Source organism: Leopardus geoffroyi, chromosome B3 (genome assembly GCF_018350155.1).
Source record: "Leopardus geoffroyi isolate Oge1 chromosome B3, O.geoffroyi_Oge1_pat1.0, whole genome shotgun sequence".
Classification (NCBI taxonomy): domain Eukaryota; kingdom Metazoa; phylum Chordata; class Mammalia; order Carnivora; family Felidae; genus Leopardus; species Leopardus geoffroyi.
In genome coordinates, this window is record NC_059337.1 from 65,896,910 (window position 1) to 65,913,921 (window position 17,012).

At 41.8% G+C, this 17,012-nt stretch overlaps 1 protein-coding gene across 10 annotated transcripts in view; it reads left to right on the forward strand.

Annotated features, from left to right (window-relative positions):
- The window catches only part of MEIS2 (Meis homeobox 2), a 211,113-nt gene that overhangs the window by 56,802 nt on the left and 137,299 nt on the right, over nt 1–17,012 (forward strand). For all 10 annotated transcript variants that reach the window (XM_045450087.1, XM_045450083.1, XM_045450085.1 and 7 more), the window contains one exon: nt 8,847–8,992. In XM_045450087.1, coding sequence (XP_045306043.1) covers nt 8,847–8,992 — 146 coding nt within the window. The remainder of the gene's footprint in view (nt 1–8,846; nt 8,993–17,012) is intronic.

The window sequence follows — 17,012 nt, forward strand, 5'->3', positions numbered from 1 at the left end:
AAGCCGATGAAGACTTGTTTTTTCAGTGCTCTTTTGAGTGTGAAAAAGGTGGCCTGGGTCACTGTCCTCTCTTTAATGTCGGAAACCCACACAGTTAGTAAATGTTGCATGTAAACGAAAGCATTTCATCTCTTCTGCTTCCCTCCATGCTAGTGGGCCATGAACTAGTCACTTGAAAAATCACAGAAAAATTTCACTTTAACGTGTCCAGACAGTTAAGCACAGCAGGAGAGTAAAAGAGATCAGTAATTAGCAGGTCTCACTGCTGGCCCCTCACCCCACCTCTGGCCCCTTACCCTCCCCACATTTCTGAGTCTTCAGCTTTCCCTTCCCCCAACCTGATCTGAAAAAAGGTAAATGGCATGTGCGAAAAGATTGACTTTGTGGATGGTTCTTGGAAAGCGAGGTTTGCAGGGCTTTCATCGAGAACAGAACTAGGCAAAGGCAGCTTTTCTTCCTCCTCCTCCTCCTCCTTCTCTTTCTTTTTCTTCTTCTTCTTCACCTCATTTGAAACCCTAATGCAGGTTTCTCAGTGGGATGTCCTAAATTAAACTCCTGGAAGGTAGTCCCCAAAAGAAAATAACTTTGTGCCTCTCCGAATATTTTAATCCTGTTTCCAAAGTATTATATTGAGAGAAAAAAAAGAAATGACCATAGGGAATGGGTTCACAAAGTACTGTGTGTTACAGTTCCACAGCTACCTAATACTTCATCTTTAGCGGTAACGTTCTGAGTAATCTGAACGGCCCGGGCAGTGCACAGCCCGCTATCTCCCAGCACTCCCTCTTCCCGTTTGGAATAGGGCAAGTGTGAGATGGAGTTTTCATAAATAGTAGCTGACGCATGTCTCAGACACGTAAGGAGCATCTCTGAGGAGGACCACACACGTATGCAAACAGTAAAACACTGGGCACGATACCATGATACCCAGTGCTCACAGGGAACGATGGAGCCCAAGGCATGGTGGCTCCTAGAACAAGTTACCAGAGCCAAGGGATCTCCTTCATGGATAGTTTCCTCAAAGGTTACATTCTCATTGGGTCCTAATAAGATGTCTCAAGGATCTTGCTACCCATGTGTCCGTTCCAGTAACATTTGAGTGTTTACCCCGTGTCGGGGCTTGGGCATCAGAAATGACACAGCCCCTGCCTTGGGAAAGTTCACAGTTAAGGAGGACAGAGAAATGAGTAAAAAGATAAATTGCAAAAGACAAAGTGTATATAACAGGCAAGAACAAACCGCTGAAGAAGTAGAAAGCATAGTGTACTAACTCTGTCTTGGGAACTGGAGAAAGCTTTGCAAAAGAGGTTCCTTTTTCATTGGGTTGTGGAGGCTGACTAGGAGTTTGCCTTGACAAGACTGGGAAGGAGGGGGAGTAAAAATGAAGAGAAAGGACAATCCAAGCCAAGGGGAAAGGACTGAAGGCATGGAATCTTGAATGATCCCTTGGCTCAGAGAAGTCTTTGAAATTCCACAGATGCTTCTATTTCAAAGTTATAATTAATTTGACATTTACATCCACAGGGATCAATAACGATCCTATCTATAGATAATGGCTATACCTGTTTGGGTAAAATATGCATCTGCTTGTTTCGTGGTTCACGTTTACTTTTAATTTTTTTTTAACCTTCATTTTTGAGAGATAAGAGTATGAGCAGGGGCGGGGCAGAGAGAGAGGGAGACACGCAACCAGGCTGTCAGCACAGAGCCCCACTAGGGGGCTCGAACTCACAGACCATGAGATCATGACCTGAGCCAAAGTCAGACGCTTAACTGACTGAGCCACCCAGTGCCCCCATTTATATTTTAAATGTGCTGTCACCCACTGTCCCCTTGGAACATCAGTGTTACATATACAAGGCCTTACCCTTGGAGTTTGTTTCTGGGGCAGTGAGTGCTTATCCAGAAGCAAGATTCCCTTTTCATTCTCTCGTCCTCTGAGCAGGTTGAGGGAGAGGATAGAAGACGGGAGTGTGGGCTTTGGAGGACTAGCACGCTGGGCCACATGCTAACTATGTGACCTTTGACAAGTCACTTAATTTCTCTGAATCTATGTTCTCTTATCTGTAAAATGGAATTGGTAATAGTTATTTCATTCATTTGCTGTGAAAATTACATGAGGATTGGAACACTGCAAGTGCCCGATGAGAGGGACTTGTGATAATGAAGATAATGAACGCGACAGCTGTATTGATAAAGAAGAGGGGCCTGAATTCTAGAGATAGAGAAATGGGTAGAAAAGAGACCACTCTATTTAACATTAAATAACACCATCTTAAGAACTCTGTAAATTTGTGTGTGTGTGTGTGTGCGTGCACGCACACGTGTATCATTACAGGCCAAAGTATGCAGTTCATCTATAAATATATTTGGACACTTGTGTACAAATTGGTGATTTATTTGAAAAAGATACAATACAGTTTATATACATATAGGTTTATGATCACATACATAAATATCTATGTATTCATGAATATACCTAATTCCTGGAAATAGATTGTTTAGAAAGGGTGTGTGTGTGTGTATGAAATTAGTGGATTTCCATTGCACACAATGAAAATGATAATGAATGTAGTGCATTTCTGTTTAGCAAAATAGGGGGTGTGAAGCCATGTTCTTTCAGATGAGATGTCTTTCTTTTTTACAGTATATATTTTGTGTGAATGTATTTAACTATGAAACCTGGTCTAAAACTTGGTGGAGGGAGAATTAAATAATGCATCACCAACTTACTCAAAAGAGCTCCAAATGCTACCAACCAACATGCGTATTTACTTGTCCTTTGTTAATTGACATTGCGGCAAATGTCGTAACAACCTTATTCTAGCTTTAAAAAGGTGACTTTGAGGCAGGGGGCTATATTGTCTTAATCACAGTTCTGTGAAGTGTTTAATAGCACTGCACAGAGCTCCTGAGATCCTTACTGTGTGGACAGTCAGTTCTCAAATATTTGTAGCCATCTCTAAGCCCTGAAGGTCAGTCTGGTGTCTCCACTCGGATGACAAGAAACCCGTTTGGAGAAATCCTGAGTCCCAAAGTCTGTTGCTCTACTGAGTATATCCAAAGCCCTTCAGGCCCTGGCTTACTTTTGGGAGAAAAGTTTATACATTTCTCTTTGAACCTGGACTAGCCCAGACCAACTCTAGCTCAGTCCCAACTCCTGGGTCCTATATCTAATCTCTTCTCTGCACTTAGAATTTTACCTGTGGGATCAAACCTTGCTTAGATCTGTCACTGATAACAGGGTTCAAATGAAGTAATGCTTTAAAAAGTGAAAGATAACTTACAATATTAATGTGAGAATACCAGTGGCCATAATACTGGACTTGAAGTTACCTGGATTCTAGTTCATTCTAGACCACACATAGCTGTGGAATCTTGAGCCACCACCTAAAATCCTGGCCTCATTTTTCTCACTGGCAAAAGTCTGTGTTTTGTTTTGTTTTGTTTTTGTTTTGTTTATGGAGAGGAGTGGAGTAGGTACAAGGGTACAAGACGATGGACCTTCTTGGTTGCTGCATTGTAGTTCTGATAGGGCAAGAGGGCCACATCCTGGTGATATCAGACTCATCATGGCACATCATCACTGTTGATATCATTGCTTTATTCCAAGCCAAGAAATGGATGCCTAAAATATAGATAGATTTTTGGCTAAATGGAATAAGACAATGTGCCAATGAAAGGAAGTGATGTCCTTTTGCCTGCATAGTTTTTATGACCTACGGTTGTATGGATTGGGAATTTCTGCTTTAGAATCATCTGAGGATTCACTGGATACACAGCTATGGATATGGATTTTGCCTATACCTGGATACCCATTACCATGGATATCCCAGGATTTAGCTTCCTACAACTAATAAACTGTCTCAGTATTGGTCTTTAGGTAGGTGTGGATTGGGGCTGCTTTCCAGAGCAGTGCCCTGTTCTGAGCACAGTATGCTCAGCTGTGGAAAGTATGTGTGATTTCCTCCAGAGCCTGGGTGTCAATCCAGCCACAGATGCTCTCAAAATACCTCAGAGTCTTAAAACTGGAAGAAGACCCAGGCATTAGAGTCAGGCCTTCAGACAGCAACCGCCAAGGGTAGCAGGTTTAGGGGGTCTTCAGTGTGTTCTTCAGCAGCGCTTCTTACACTTGGGTGGTCACTAAAATCACTTGGAACACTTGGTAACATTCAGATTATTAGGCCCCACCCCGGCGACTCAAATTCAGTAGGTCTGGGAGGGTCCAGGGATATGCATTGCTCACCATTTCTTTGCCAGTGCTAAAGCTGCCGGTCCATATTCTGAGAGCCAGTGTTCTAGAGCTTTTTCTTCCTTTTTATCTCTCATCACCAGAAGGTCAGGATGGGGCTACATTCTGTTGGCCAGTAGATGTGATAGAGAACATAGTGACTCTTCCGTAGTGAGTAAGGCCTGGGCCACGCTGTAGTTGCTCCCCATGACCACTGACCCCATGTATGGGAGTAGAATAGACTTGTGACTACCTACCTGTCCTTTAGGTTGCATTTTCTTTCAAATTAGAAGGTCATCTAGTTCAGTGGCTTCCAAAAGCCAGTTTGAGAACCAATGCTAGGCTGGTTGTATAAACAAACCCAAGGAGCTTGTTAAAAATATAAATTCCTTGTCCCTGCCCTGGGATATTTTGATTCTATAAATATAGGATAAGGCCTAGAGACCTGTGTTTTTAACAATCTCCCCTGATGGTTTAATCCACTTCAGAGTTGTCTATCTATAGGCCTTAAATATTTCTTTCCATGGTCACCCACAATACATTGAAGTAATGCACCACTTTTTGAGTATCTTTGCCCCCAATTTAGACTGTGCCCTTAGAGAAGGGATTAGCAACCTTTTAGAAGAAGAATTACATTATTTTTTGCTGTGGTTTTTCACAATCAGAGAGGTGGCAATGCTAGTGGGATGGCTGGTGGTTCAGCCCCTCAAAAAGGCCCCAATGCACCCGGAGTTCTTTTAAGAAGCACCATTTCTGGCATGTTAGAAGTGGCTGTGTGCACACAGGCAACCCAGCCCCTTAGGCACTATAATGAGCGCGCTTGCCCCAGTTTGGGATTGTCAGAAAGAGGAGAGGGTCCTCGAATAAGCTCATGCGTGAGTTCAGCTGTTCACTCACCCAACAGACAATCACTGGGTTCGTGCTCCAGGTCAGACACAGAGGTGTGCTCTGAGGATAAAAAGATAAAAAACAGTTCCTGCCCTCAGGATTCCACACTTTTGAATCTTAACTTCAGATGCTGAGATGGACGCTATCACCTCATATACCTCCTTTGGCTCACACATCTGTGCTGGTGTATGTAGCCTTTTCGGCACAGAAACTCATGTGGCACAGGTGCCAAGGATTGCCAACTATCTTACACACAGCCTTAAAACAAGAAAACGATGTTGACTTTAAGAGTTACTAACTCGGGCATCATCTGCACAATTTTATTTTAGGTTGCAGATCACACAGTTTTCTTTCGAACTGTTTCTTTATGCTCTTATTCCTCCGCACTGGAGTTGGTTCACAGTCCGTTGGAGCAAAAAAAAAATGTTATTTATTGTGTTGTTTGGAGAGGGAAATTCTGCTCTTTAAGGAAGTATAGACACTAATATTATTTTTATTTATTTATTTTTAAAATGTTTATTTATTATTGAGAGACAGAGAGAGACAGACCATGAGCAGGGGAGGGGCAGAGAGAGAGGGAGACACAGAATCTGAAGCAGGCTTCAGGCTCTGAGTTCTGAGCTGTCAGCACAGAGCCCGACACGGGATTTGAACCCAGGAACCGCGAGATCATCACCTGAGCCAAAGTCAGACACTTAACCAACTGAGCCACCCAGGCACCCCCAACACTAATATTAATTTAAAAAATCTAATGTCTAGTACCTACTTATTATAAAAACATACACATTTTCTTTACAATTATTTGTTACACTGGATCCAATTTCAAATATTTTACAATACATAAAATGGACTGCTTTATATTAAAATTCATGTGATGCTCCTGCCTTTTTCCAGTTTCAGTCAGTCATCAAAGAATGCTCAATCTAGCTATATATTTTTTTTCTTTAGCTAGATAGTTTGAAGGTGTTACCAGCCCTCTTTGCTTTTAAACAGGAGAAAATGCACTGTGGAAATTCCGTCTCTCATTTTTAAGGTCATTGATTGGGTTAAAAAGACAAATGCCTTTCTTTTTTTCTTTCTTCCTTTTTTTTTGGTTGAACTTCCTTCAATTAAGCCATTAACCTTTTAAAATAAGTATATTCAAAAATCTATCAAAAAAAGCTAAATGAGATTTTAACAAAATCCTGACAATTTCAGCTTAAACATATACACAGAAACCATATGTGCTTAGGAAGAAATATATACACACAGGCATTGTTTACAGTGTGTGTTTTTATATTTGGAAGACATTGAAGGAAGAGCCATTCCATACATACATTATCCACAGTGTACATCCAGATAGCCCACATAGATTTTTACATTGAGAGACAAAGATATCTTTATCCACAGTAGGTAGACAGACAGACTGACTGACTTCAAACTTGGACTTGCAGTGTGGGTTTTTTTTTCCTCATCTCCGGGTACTGCTTTTCAAAATTGCCTCGGGCTACAGAACAGCACCTCAGATCCCCAAGGCCCACTGCCTGGCTCCTAATAGCCACTCTCCATCTGTGTCACATGAACAGCTGATGAGATCGCTCCAGCGTCTGTATTTTGGAGAGCACATCCACCCAGGTTAAAATGCTAGGGTTGCCAAGGAGCAGTCAGAAGCCATTAGTGTGGGTGAGAATTTGCCTTGCAGCAGTTCCTTGGCATGGTGGAAAGCGTGTACGCGTGTCCCTGCTCAAGCTTGTATGTGTGTGTGTGTGTGTGTGTGTGTGTGTGTGTGTGTGTGTGTGTGTCTCCTTGTGCAAGCAACCCCTAGTATACACGGGTGTGCAGATGAAGACAGATGTAGGTGAAGACTAGATTCCATATATTCAGTATTCAAAAGTCAAATGCCTTTTGTTTCCTTGTACTCTGATTAGTTCTTTGACTATTTGGGGTCCCTTTGACTCTTTTTTTTTTTTTTTTTTATCATAACAGACGGCAAAGAAAAAGAGAACAGCAACTTCGGGGTCATGCTCTAGTGTTTGGGCAGATGGAAGGGAGCTGCTTTGCCTTGGGGCAGGGTGGTTGTAATGAAGTGGCCTGTCAGTCTGTAAATAGTGAGGGTCATCTCTTCCATGTGATGGAGGGTATCACATTGCAGTGAAAATGGAAATGTCAATAAAATTAATCTGCCAGCTCTTTGCTGTGGCTTTTCTGCTTTTCTGGTCAAAGAAGGTTGAAGGGGTTTTTTTTTTTTTGTTTTTTGTTTTTTTTTTTGGTGAGGAAGGAAAAGAACAGGTACAGGGAAGCCCACGGAGCAGACCCAGAAGTTAGAAGGGGAGGGGCCCGGTGGGCAGGACGTGCTGGTGTGGCCCAGTCCAAGAGGAAGGAACGGGTCTGGGAATGAGTTGGTGGATCTATAACATTCCCCGGGAAGCTGCGGAACGTCTAGCTCAGGCTACATTGAGCACAGAGTTTATTGTTTTAGGCTTTCTTGGACAAGGTTTTTACTTAGCATGGGATTTATGGCATTTACTGCTAATGAATGTCTATTCTTAAATTACAAAAACCCCCATCTCAGTGCAATTCCCAGATGTCCTTCCAGGACCCCAGCTTCTTAAACACCAGCAGGGAGCATAAACTCTCCACTTCTCTGTTTTCCTCTTTCGTGTGGCTCCAGGCTAATGATGTGCAAGGAAAACACAGCCATCTATAAAGCCCCAGCGCTGTCCCCGTATTCTTCATTTATTTTGCATTTGATTATGCCACAAGTCGGATCTTGTTTCTTTCCTTTTTTTAAAGTTATTAGTTCAAATATTAATGTAGGGATATGGCATATATTGCTGCTCTTGATTGATGCCTTCCCAAAAACAGGAAGACGTGCTCGTATGAATTTTAAGAAAGTAGGGGTCCTGCAATGCCTTGCCAGAAGAGTTTTTCAGATACATAATTTAGATGCCCTCCAGGCAGGCTTTCAAGGCATTTTTGCTGGAGGGCAAGAAAAAATAACTATGACTGTTAAAAGTAAATGATTTTTGCTAATGCACAATTAATGCCGGAGAAAAGCACAGAAGAGAAAGATGTTGATAGAAACTTCTGATTAAGTGAGCACCCTACCTTCATATGTGTGTGTGTGTGTGTGTGTGTGTGTGTGTATAAATGATAATGATCATGATCAGTGGTTCAGAGAGCTAAAAGTTTTCATGTCATGCAAATGCCGAATGCAGGGTCATCTGAGGAGTGTGTGAATGTGCGTGCTTAGGAGGTGACAGTTCTAGGAGGGGCTGAGCAGGCAGTGTGTTATGTGCAATGAACAGTGACACAGTTACTGTCACCTATGCAGGCAGCCTGGAATATATAGACTACAGAACATTTAACTTGATTACCCTACAGTATGTGTTCACTATGGGCATGGGAGTGGATTTTCACCGAATGGGTTTTCTGATGGCGGTTTTCCCACATTGGATTCCATAATTGACAAAGAGCTACTGCACTGTGTCAAGCGCACAATTATAATTGAATTAATGATATGGGCGAGTGTGAGACACACAAAATTAACATTTGAAGAGGCCTGGTTTAATTTTGTCTTTTACATATTTGTGTCTCCAATTATACTTTAATGAAAGAGAATATACCCGCTTAATGGATTTCTTTCAACAAGCTGAGCTGAGCTCATCATCAGCTGCACATTGTTGTTGGCACCCTTTCTGTGTTGCCTCTAATGTGTTTTTTCTTCTTTTTCTTTTTTTTCTGCCAGGGGATGGTTTAGACAACAGTGTAGCCTCACCTGGCACAGGTGACGATGATGATCCAGACAAGGACAAAAAACGTCAGAAGAAAAGAGGCATTTTCCCCAAAGTAGCAACAAATATCATGAGAGCATGGCTGTTCCAGCATCTCACAGTAAGTCAAGATGAAAGCGTTTTTGCTTGTTTTGCCTTCTCCTAGCAAACTTTACAGGTTGATACAGATTTTTTAAAAATCAGGTGCCTATTTTCCCTTTCTTGAAATCTGATGACTAACAGAGCAGCTAAGATTTTGTCAGCCTTCACTATCCGAAGAACAGCCTCTAGAAAGGAGGAGATTTTGGTTTTCCTAAGCCAGGCACAGACCTTATTCAATATGGTCTAGGGCCCTCAACAGTATATGTAAGCAAACTTGTTATTTATGCTACAAGGTGTGAGGGCAGCTTCAGATACGGCAACTGCAGACAAGGGAAATGGCTGTAAGGAGCTCAGAAACCCATGCACACTGCTGATTACAGTCTTAACGAAAGCCATCTCCTCTAGGATGCAAAAAAACAAAAAAAGCACCTTGCCACATGCATGTCCAAGCTCATGGTATCAGGTGCAAGTGTAATCGTTGGAGCAGCTTGCAAACATGGCACGTGTTTATGTGACAAACACAGAAGGGCTATAGGTGCTCCAGAGCCTTTGTTTGTAAGGTGGAGATTAAAGATTCTTGTTTAGCTCTTCAAGTCCCTTTTCTTAGAAGCTAACCCTATTCACTTCTGGGAAGAGATCAACCATGCAACGTTTTTAAAGTAACAGTTTATCTCTGTCCTCCTGTCTGCAGTGGGTTTTACGTGTCCCTGTGCACTATTGACTCTAAGACTCTCATGACAAAAAAATCACGATGTATTTTTACAAGGGAACTAGGCACTCCTGTTTTACTGTTCGTTTGGAGATTCTGGGAAAGTGGTAAAGACGTCAGAGGCAGCGTCTTGCTATGATATTGTTTTCAGGCCATTCTATTTAGGTAAATGCTTAAACATAGAGTAGCGCATTGAAAACCGAAGGTCTTCTTTGATTCTCTAACTTGTGTGTTGCCATGCTGAATGACATTAGTTACAGTGTCATGGGTCCAGGACAAGGTTCCACTTTTATTTATGGTGGTGACTGCTGATCTGCTCTTCCAGCTGGGCTACAAAGGGCAAGGGGTGGAGTGGCGGCAGGGAGGGGGGAGAGATAAATTCACATTCCTAAATCGGCCATTTTGATGTAAGGACATTAGTAGCAAACTAAGGTGTATCGATCTGGCCCGTGGTGTCAGGATTAGAGGGGAGAACCAACGAGGCTGCCGTGGTAGTGGTTATTCTTGCCTTGCAGCCATGGCCATTTCAAAGGTCAGGGCCCTGCACTGACTCGGCTCAGAGGAATTAGACAGAACATGCAGTCTCTGGGCTGATTACTTAACCAAAGACAAAATAATGAGTCCTAAGCAAATACTGACTAATTGAAAGGGCTGTAAATCCATTACATATTGGTCAGGGATAATCAGGAGTATTTAATCACTTTTATCTATTCAGGAGCACTGAAGCTGCAACAGCAAAGCCCTGAACCTTGCCATGCGGCTATTATTCTCATCATTATCAAAATTACTTCACAGCTGTTCTTTGCTACATCACCTCAGCTGGAGATTTACTAACCTGTAAAATGTTTTTAATTTGGAAGTCGAGTGAGTGTGAGGGGAGGGGTTTCTCATTTTTAACTGAAGGGTTGTTTGGTTAGAGTAGCAAGTTAGAAAGGCAGGGCAGGAGTACATGGATGGCAGGCAAACAGCTTGCTCCCCACTAGCTCACCTGTTTGCTTTCCTCCCGCCGTCTTCCTTCATGCTCAGCCCCTCCTGGCCGAAAATAAAGATTTCAACAACTGCTTTACAAGCAGGCCTCTCCATGTTATTTGCAGCCCCTCAGTAGTCAAAGTCAACACCACAGAACAGCAGAGCCTGCGAGAATTCGGCTGCTCTGTTTACCAGTGAGGAAACTGAGGCCCAGAGAGGGAAGTGATTAACTCAAGGTCAGCCTGCCACCAGAACCCAACCTTGCTTGTCCCCCGCGCTGTGCTTTTCCCACAGCACTATGAAGACTTTGCTAAAATCATTATCCCCTCTACCAGTGGCATATAAATCTCACACAACCTCTGCCATCAGTATACCCAGCGTCAGAGGGGGAGGAAATATGGAGAAGCAAAATGCTGTTCTCTTTGTTTTTAAAACTTCCTGCTCCCCCAGCCTTTCCGAGTAGAGAAGATTTGGCACCTTTCTCTTCAAGCCGACTCTGTCCTTCACCACCTATATTCTGTGCCTTGAAACTCCAACGCTGTGTCCACAGCTCTTGCTGGACCTCCTGCTTTGTCCTGTCGATACCTTGCCTCCCACCTCCCTGTCCTGAACTGAACCCACCATGCAGTGTGGCCACTGGTGAAAAATTGTGGGTGGCCAGGGATTGCTGGGCACCCCTGGTGGCTTGGCTGTGCAGGGGGCTACAGACCGACCACAAGACTTTGTCCCCACACTGAGAGTGCTTTCATCTAGTTAAAGGAACTCAAGACTTTGTGCAGAACTCTCCAGCCAACTGAAAATTTTAACGAATGTCTGTCTTTGGAGCAGGGAGAAAAGAATCAAATAGCCTCGGCCAAGCAGTCGGGAAACCCGCATTTTGAGTTCAGCTCTCCTCTGTGTTAGCTGAACCTCAGTGAGTCCATTAAGTTCTCTGGACCTTATGTGTCCCCAGTTTTCAAGCGAGAGGGACACAGTGCAGGATCTCCATGCTGCGGCCTCCATTCCTGCACCCACAGCTCTTGGTTCAGCTCTGGAGCACGTAGCCAGAACACTGTTCTGTCCCAGTCTCTGATCATCCCCTTTCTTTTTACTCTCTGCGAAGTGCTCTATTTTTCTCCCTCCTCCCCATGACCTTCTTTCACAACATGCCCCTTTCATTAGTTTCTCCCAATGGCTTTGTCTCCCAGTCGTTCTCTCTGCTCCCCTCTCTTGCCTTTCCTGCACCTCCCTTGTATCATAAGGAAATTCTCCTCGGCTTTCTCTTTGAACAAATTTTCCCTCTTCATCCAGATTTTACCCCAACTGCAGAGAAGAGGTTCAGTAACTTTGATGAGGATGGTCCTGTAAAACTTTTACTTTCCAATCTTTAATGAGCTGAAAGATTTACTCAGCTATAATTCTGAGCTCAGAAACCAAGAATAGAGACCCCTAACTAGCGACATGTTAATTTAGACTTCTTTTCTTACATGCACTAACAGGCATGAGGAAGTCCTTGGAAATAGAGATGCCCACTATATTTTTCTGTCATTTAATTAATTTCAACTTTCAAAGTGAAATGTTGGCTCTAGCTCACTGAAAATAGATGTAGTCTAAATTATTATTTCATGTAAATTTCTTCACAAGTGCATGATTCAGTGTGCATTCCTCCATTATTAGTCTCTTTAACATTATTTCAAACTGGTTTGTTCTCTTTTGAGCGGTATGACCTGTTCTTGTATTACAATAATCCCCGATGTACCCTTTTTTCTTTCTTTTTTTAAAAAGAAGCTAATTGAATTATCTCATTATTTTAATTTGTTAAGCAAATGTATTTTGCATCTCAGGATGTGTTCTTAAAGAAGGGGGCTGCTAAGGCTTTGCCCCCTGAATGGGCCATTGGCCCATTTTGACATTCATGCATTCATTAACTAGCAGAACATAAAAGAACTCTGGTTGTATTTTTTTTTCCAAACACCCAACCAGCACGGAGCAACTTTTTCCAATAAGCCACAGGGGTCTCTCTACATATGTTCTCAACTGCATGCTATTGTCACCTATTCTGAATACCTCAAAAGGCCCAGAGAAAAAAGAACCCCACCTCAACAAAGGCCAACTGTAGCAATTGTTAAGTCTTAGTCTCAATATGACAAAAATCATTAACCTTCAGTTTTCTTGGAAGAACAAGTTCCACTACAACTGTAACAGTTAAAACAGTCTCAAATTCCTGAGCACCACCGACTTTAAGGAAAAAACTAATAAACTTGCGGCTCATTGATTATATTGAAGGAAATATTTAAACTAAATCCAAAGTGGCATTAAAAAAAAAACTATTTGATGAATTGAGCAATTTCCATATTCGGAGTTAAGCACTTTGAATTTAAATTTAATCTGAGCCTAAATAATTAATTTCTGGTTTCTAATTCCCAATTTCCAAAATGTCTTTTAAACATCCCCTTCAAAACACTCATCATAACGTTAAAAAAAGTAAGCTCATATATATTTGTGTTGCTAAATATATATATAAATATATATATTTTTAGCTATATGTATATTTTTTAACTATATATATATTTAGCTATATATATTTAGCTATATATATATATATATAGAGAGAGAGAGAGAGAGCAATTCACCTGCTGAAAATGTTGTGTATACTATTACCCCCCTCCTCTATTGGTTGATGGCTCTGTTTGGCTTCTCAGACTAAGAAATCTAGTGAAGATTGAAGAAAGAATCTGTTGGAAATGTATGTGCTTTTGCTGGAAAGTACCCAATGGCAAAAGAACTTAGGGAAATCCTAGGGAAGTATATTCCTTTCACTAACACATGGAGATTATGGTATCATAAAAGTAAGCCTGCCATTACAACTGTTTTTATTTGACTTCAAAGATAGTTAAAGAAAGAAAACAGCAAGAAATAATACCAGGGCTAACGGTTTATTCATAACCATGAAACACTCCTCCACGCCAAGAAGCCCTTAGTGTGCTCAATTAGGCTCTCAGGCACCTCCACTTGCCACGTTCGAGAGCTTTCTAGTTGTGCTGCAAAGAATATATTTGATCACGGAATGAAAACAGGAAGTGCTCCTATACAAAGACACTGCTTGCTCATACCAGTCTCTAACTAAAGGTTTTCTTATTTGAAAACACGGGGCTAAAGCTCACACTTAGGGGATGTGGGACTTCTTTCAAAGATATGTGTACGGAATCAGAAGCAAATTTACTTTAAAGTGATGTCATATCACACAGCCTTCTTGAAACTGCAGGGTCTAAAAACTGTGCCCTTTGTTCGTGGCAAAATGCTTTACTCCTCTCTCCGTGTCTGGTGGTGAGGGAGAGTGATGAAACCTGCCTTTCACGTGTTCAGTCATTTGGCTTCTCGTCCATTAGAGATTGTTTTATGGGGTTTTGTAAGTGTCTCTGGTAGTAAAAATGAGTTTTAAAGTTTATCATCCTGCAGAGACAGTGTACCCAAGTTATGAGTAAATACAGCTCCATGTTACATTAGAGGAACACGTATCTCTTCTCCAGTGAGTTCATAAAGACCATGTGACAGTTAACTTAGTCATCTCAAATTTTTTCTTGTACCCACACATACATGCACACGACAGACAGGAGGAGAGATGCTGACTTAAACTATTCTGCCTTTTAATTAGTTCTCTTCATCACGTGTAGACCTAGATGGCTCCTTTTTTTTTTTTTTTTTCAATGAGGTGATCCAGTGTATCAAAGTTAGCAGCACAGGGCCTGGGTCTGGGGGAAGTTGGATGTGTCCCACTCTAATGGAAGGGAAACAATACATGTCCTTTCATATGCTTTCCAGGCATATGATTCTGCCTGTGTCATGACTCTCAGTTACTCATTATCAGGGGCAAAGCAAAACAAAACGCAGGGCCTGGAATCAGCAACACAGTCGATTTTTGATCTTGAGCAGTTACCCTCTCTAAGCTTCGTTTTCCATATCTGTAGAATGGGGATAATTCTAGAACCAACTTAGTAAGGTTGTTGCAGGGATTGAATAAGGGAATATAAAGCATTCAACCCTATGCCTGGTTCTTAGAATAAATATGTAATATAATTCTTATTTTAATCTAGCTGAATGGCTAGCAGGAGGCTTTGACCAATGGAACTGGGCAGCCAAAGTTACCGCTTACTTTCCTGGTCTGTGTGAGATGAGGAAATCAGGTTTTGCCAAACAGATCCCAAATGCCTGGAGCAGGAGAGAACATCATCTAAGTTATGCTTTCTAGAGCCATATAAACATTTGACAACTGCTCAGTTCTGCTAAATGATAGCATCAGAGAGTACTGGTACTAATGAACTGAACATCCTGGTGAGCCTTCTGAGATAGAGTGTGATAGAGGTGAAGAAGAAACTGGTTATGGAACAGTCCAGAATGTCTTATCTGGGGCCTGGTTTCGATAGTATAAATGCTCCCTTTCACTGTCCAGTATGTGAACAGAATCTAGAGTCTCCTGCTTCCTCAGAGTGTTAAAGTCTAGGCTGTCTAAGAGACAGCATGGTGTGTGTGTGTGTGTGTATATATATATATATATATATATATATATATATATATATATATACATATATATATATATATTTTTTTTTTTTTTTTAAAGGGCCACTGAATGTGAAATGAGGAGACTTGGTTTGAGCTCTGTAATCTTGGGTAGGCTTGTCAACGTCTGAACCGATTCCTTATCTAAAAACTAAAACAGTAAATATGTGTCCTACTTAGCTGTTTGGGTTGCTGTGTGGTTCAAACGATATAGTCAGTTTGGAACTGTGATGTGCTGCGCAGATTTTGGATATTTTGGTTTTTTGACTGTGTGCTTGGGTTTCCAGCTGCCTAAGGCCTCTAGTAGTAAGTACCTCCTAAAATCAACCAGGATGAGAGATCTGGTGCTGCCAACCTCGTTCATGTCTCCCTGGTTTCTCTCCTTGTTCATTCCACAAGGGCATCCATGGAGACTCTCTCTGATCATCACTATCATTAGATACCTTTCGAAGGGCCTTGAATGGTTAGTTGAATCAGTATTCCATGGACATTAGTTATTTCTCCTTGAAAATTCGAGCCTTTATGATTCTGAGATTGAGCTACTTAATACCAATTGCTATAGGCCACATTAATACCAAATATAAAATGTTGGACTTACTTATGCAGTGAGAGATGGCCTCTCTCACATTCAGAGATACAGATGAGCGCTGAATGCAAGTGGGGCTGTTGGGCTGGGAAATACTTATGCGGAAATGCATATGCAGAACACACAGCTGAAAAACACCAGCAGAGAGGGCTTCCCACAAACATGCAGCAGACTGAGGCTGCCCCTAGTTTTAGCCTTTGCATTGTTTTTCTGCTTGCCAGGAGAAAACATCTGTGAATTATTTGAATGGAACCTTATACTGGAGATCGTCTGAATTGGTGTCATCTCTGTTTAATTTCAGGAAATGATGTCACAATGCATTAAATAACAATGCTGGGTGATTTATTTTCCCATGGACATGCTGTCCTAAGCATTCCTCTTCCCTTGCAATGTTTCCAATTAACTGTAAGCTTGAGTGTTCTTCCCATTTCATAATGATTTTGAGGGGTGGGGGCGGGAGATGGGGGTGGGAAGAGTGGTAATTTCAGAGGTTGCCGAGGTTCAAAGCTAATGGCACATCCATCATGTCCTTATTGGGACAGGGAGGGTACTGAACGTCGGGGCTGTGATCACCAGTGTCAACCTACAACAGTGTTGGTTGGTTTTAACGAATGCCTAAAAAAGAAAGCCTGAATGTTCTGATCCTAGCTGTCCAAAGAGCCACCAGATAATTTTAATAGTGACCTGCATACTGTAGCTTCTGTCTTTATCAAAGTTTCTATGCAGTCCCTTCTTCAGTAAAGAATAGAGGACATAAGTCAATTCTGTGTGCCATCTGTCGCCGTTTGTACAATTTCTCAAATTAAAGAGACAGGCCAAAAATTTAATGTTGTGTTGAATCCTAGAAGCTCCTCTAGAAGAAATAAAATTGCAACTAAATTTATTTTATCTCTCTTGAGGGAAAAAAAAAATGCATGTTGCTGTGTCAGAACCTTTTACTTGGAGTCCCCACTTTAGTGTTTGGAATTGGATTCTCAGGGATTCTGCACGTAAAGACTGATGTGTCCGGGATTCAGCGGTCCTTGTCCACATTCTGAGTGACTCGGAGGTCAGGTCCCCAGTACAGTGGTGGTGGCAGTGGCCTTTTGTGGGAGTGGATGAGTTGTGTGTGGTCTCCTCGATGCACAAACATCTGGTCAAGATTTTCAAAAGTATATCAAGCAATCCCATTAAAAAAAAAAAATTTCAGCTGAGATAGATTAAGAAAATCAAGTCCCAGATTATGAGCGAATAGCTGAC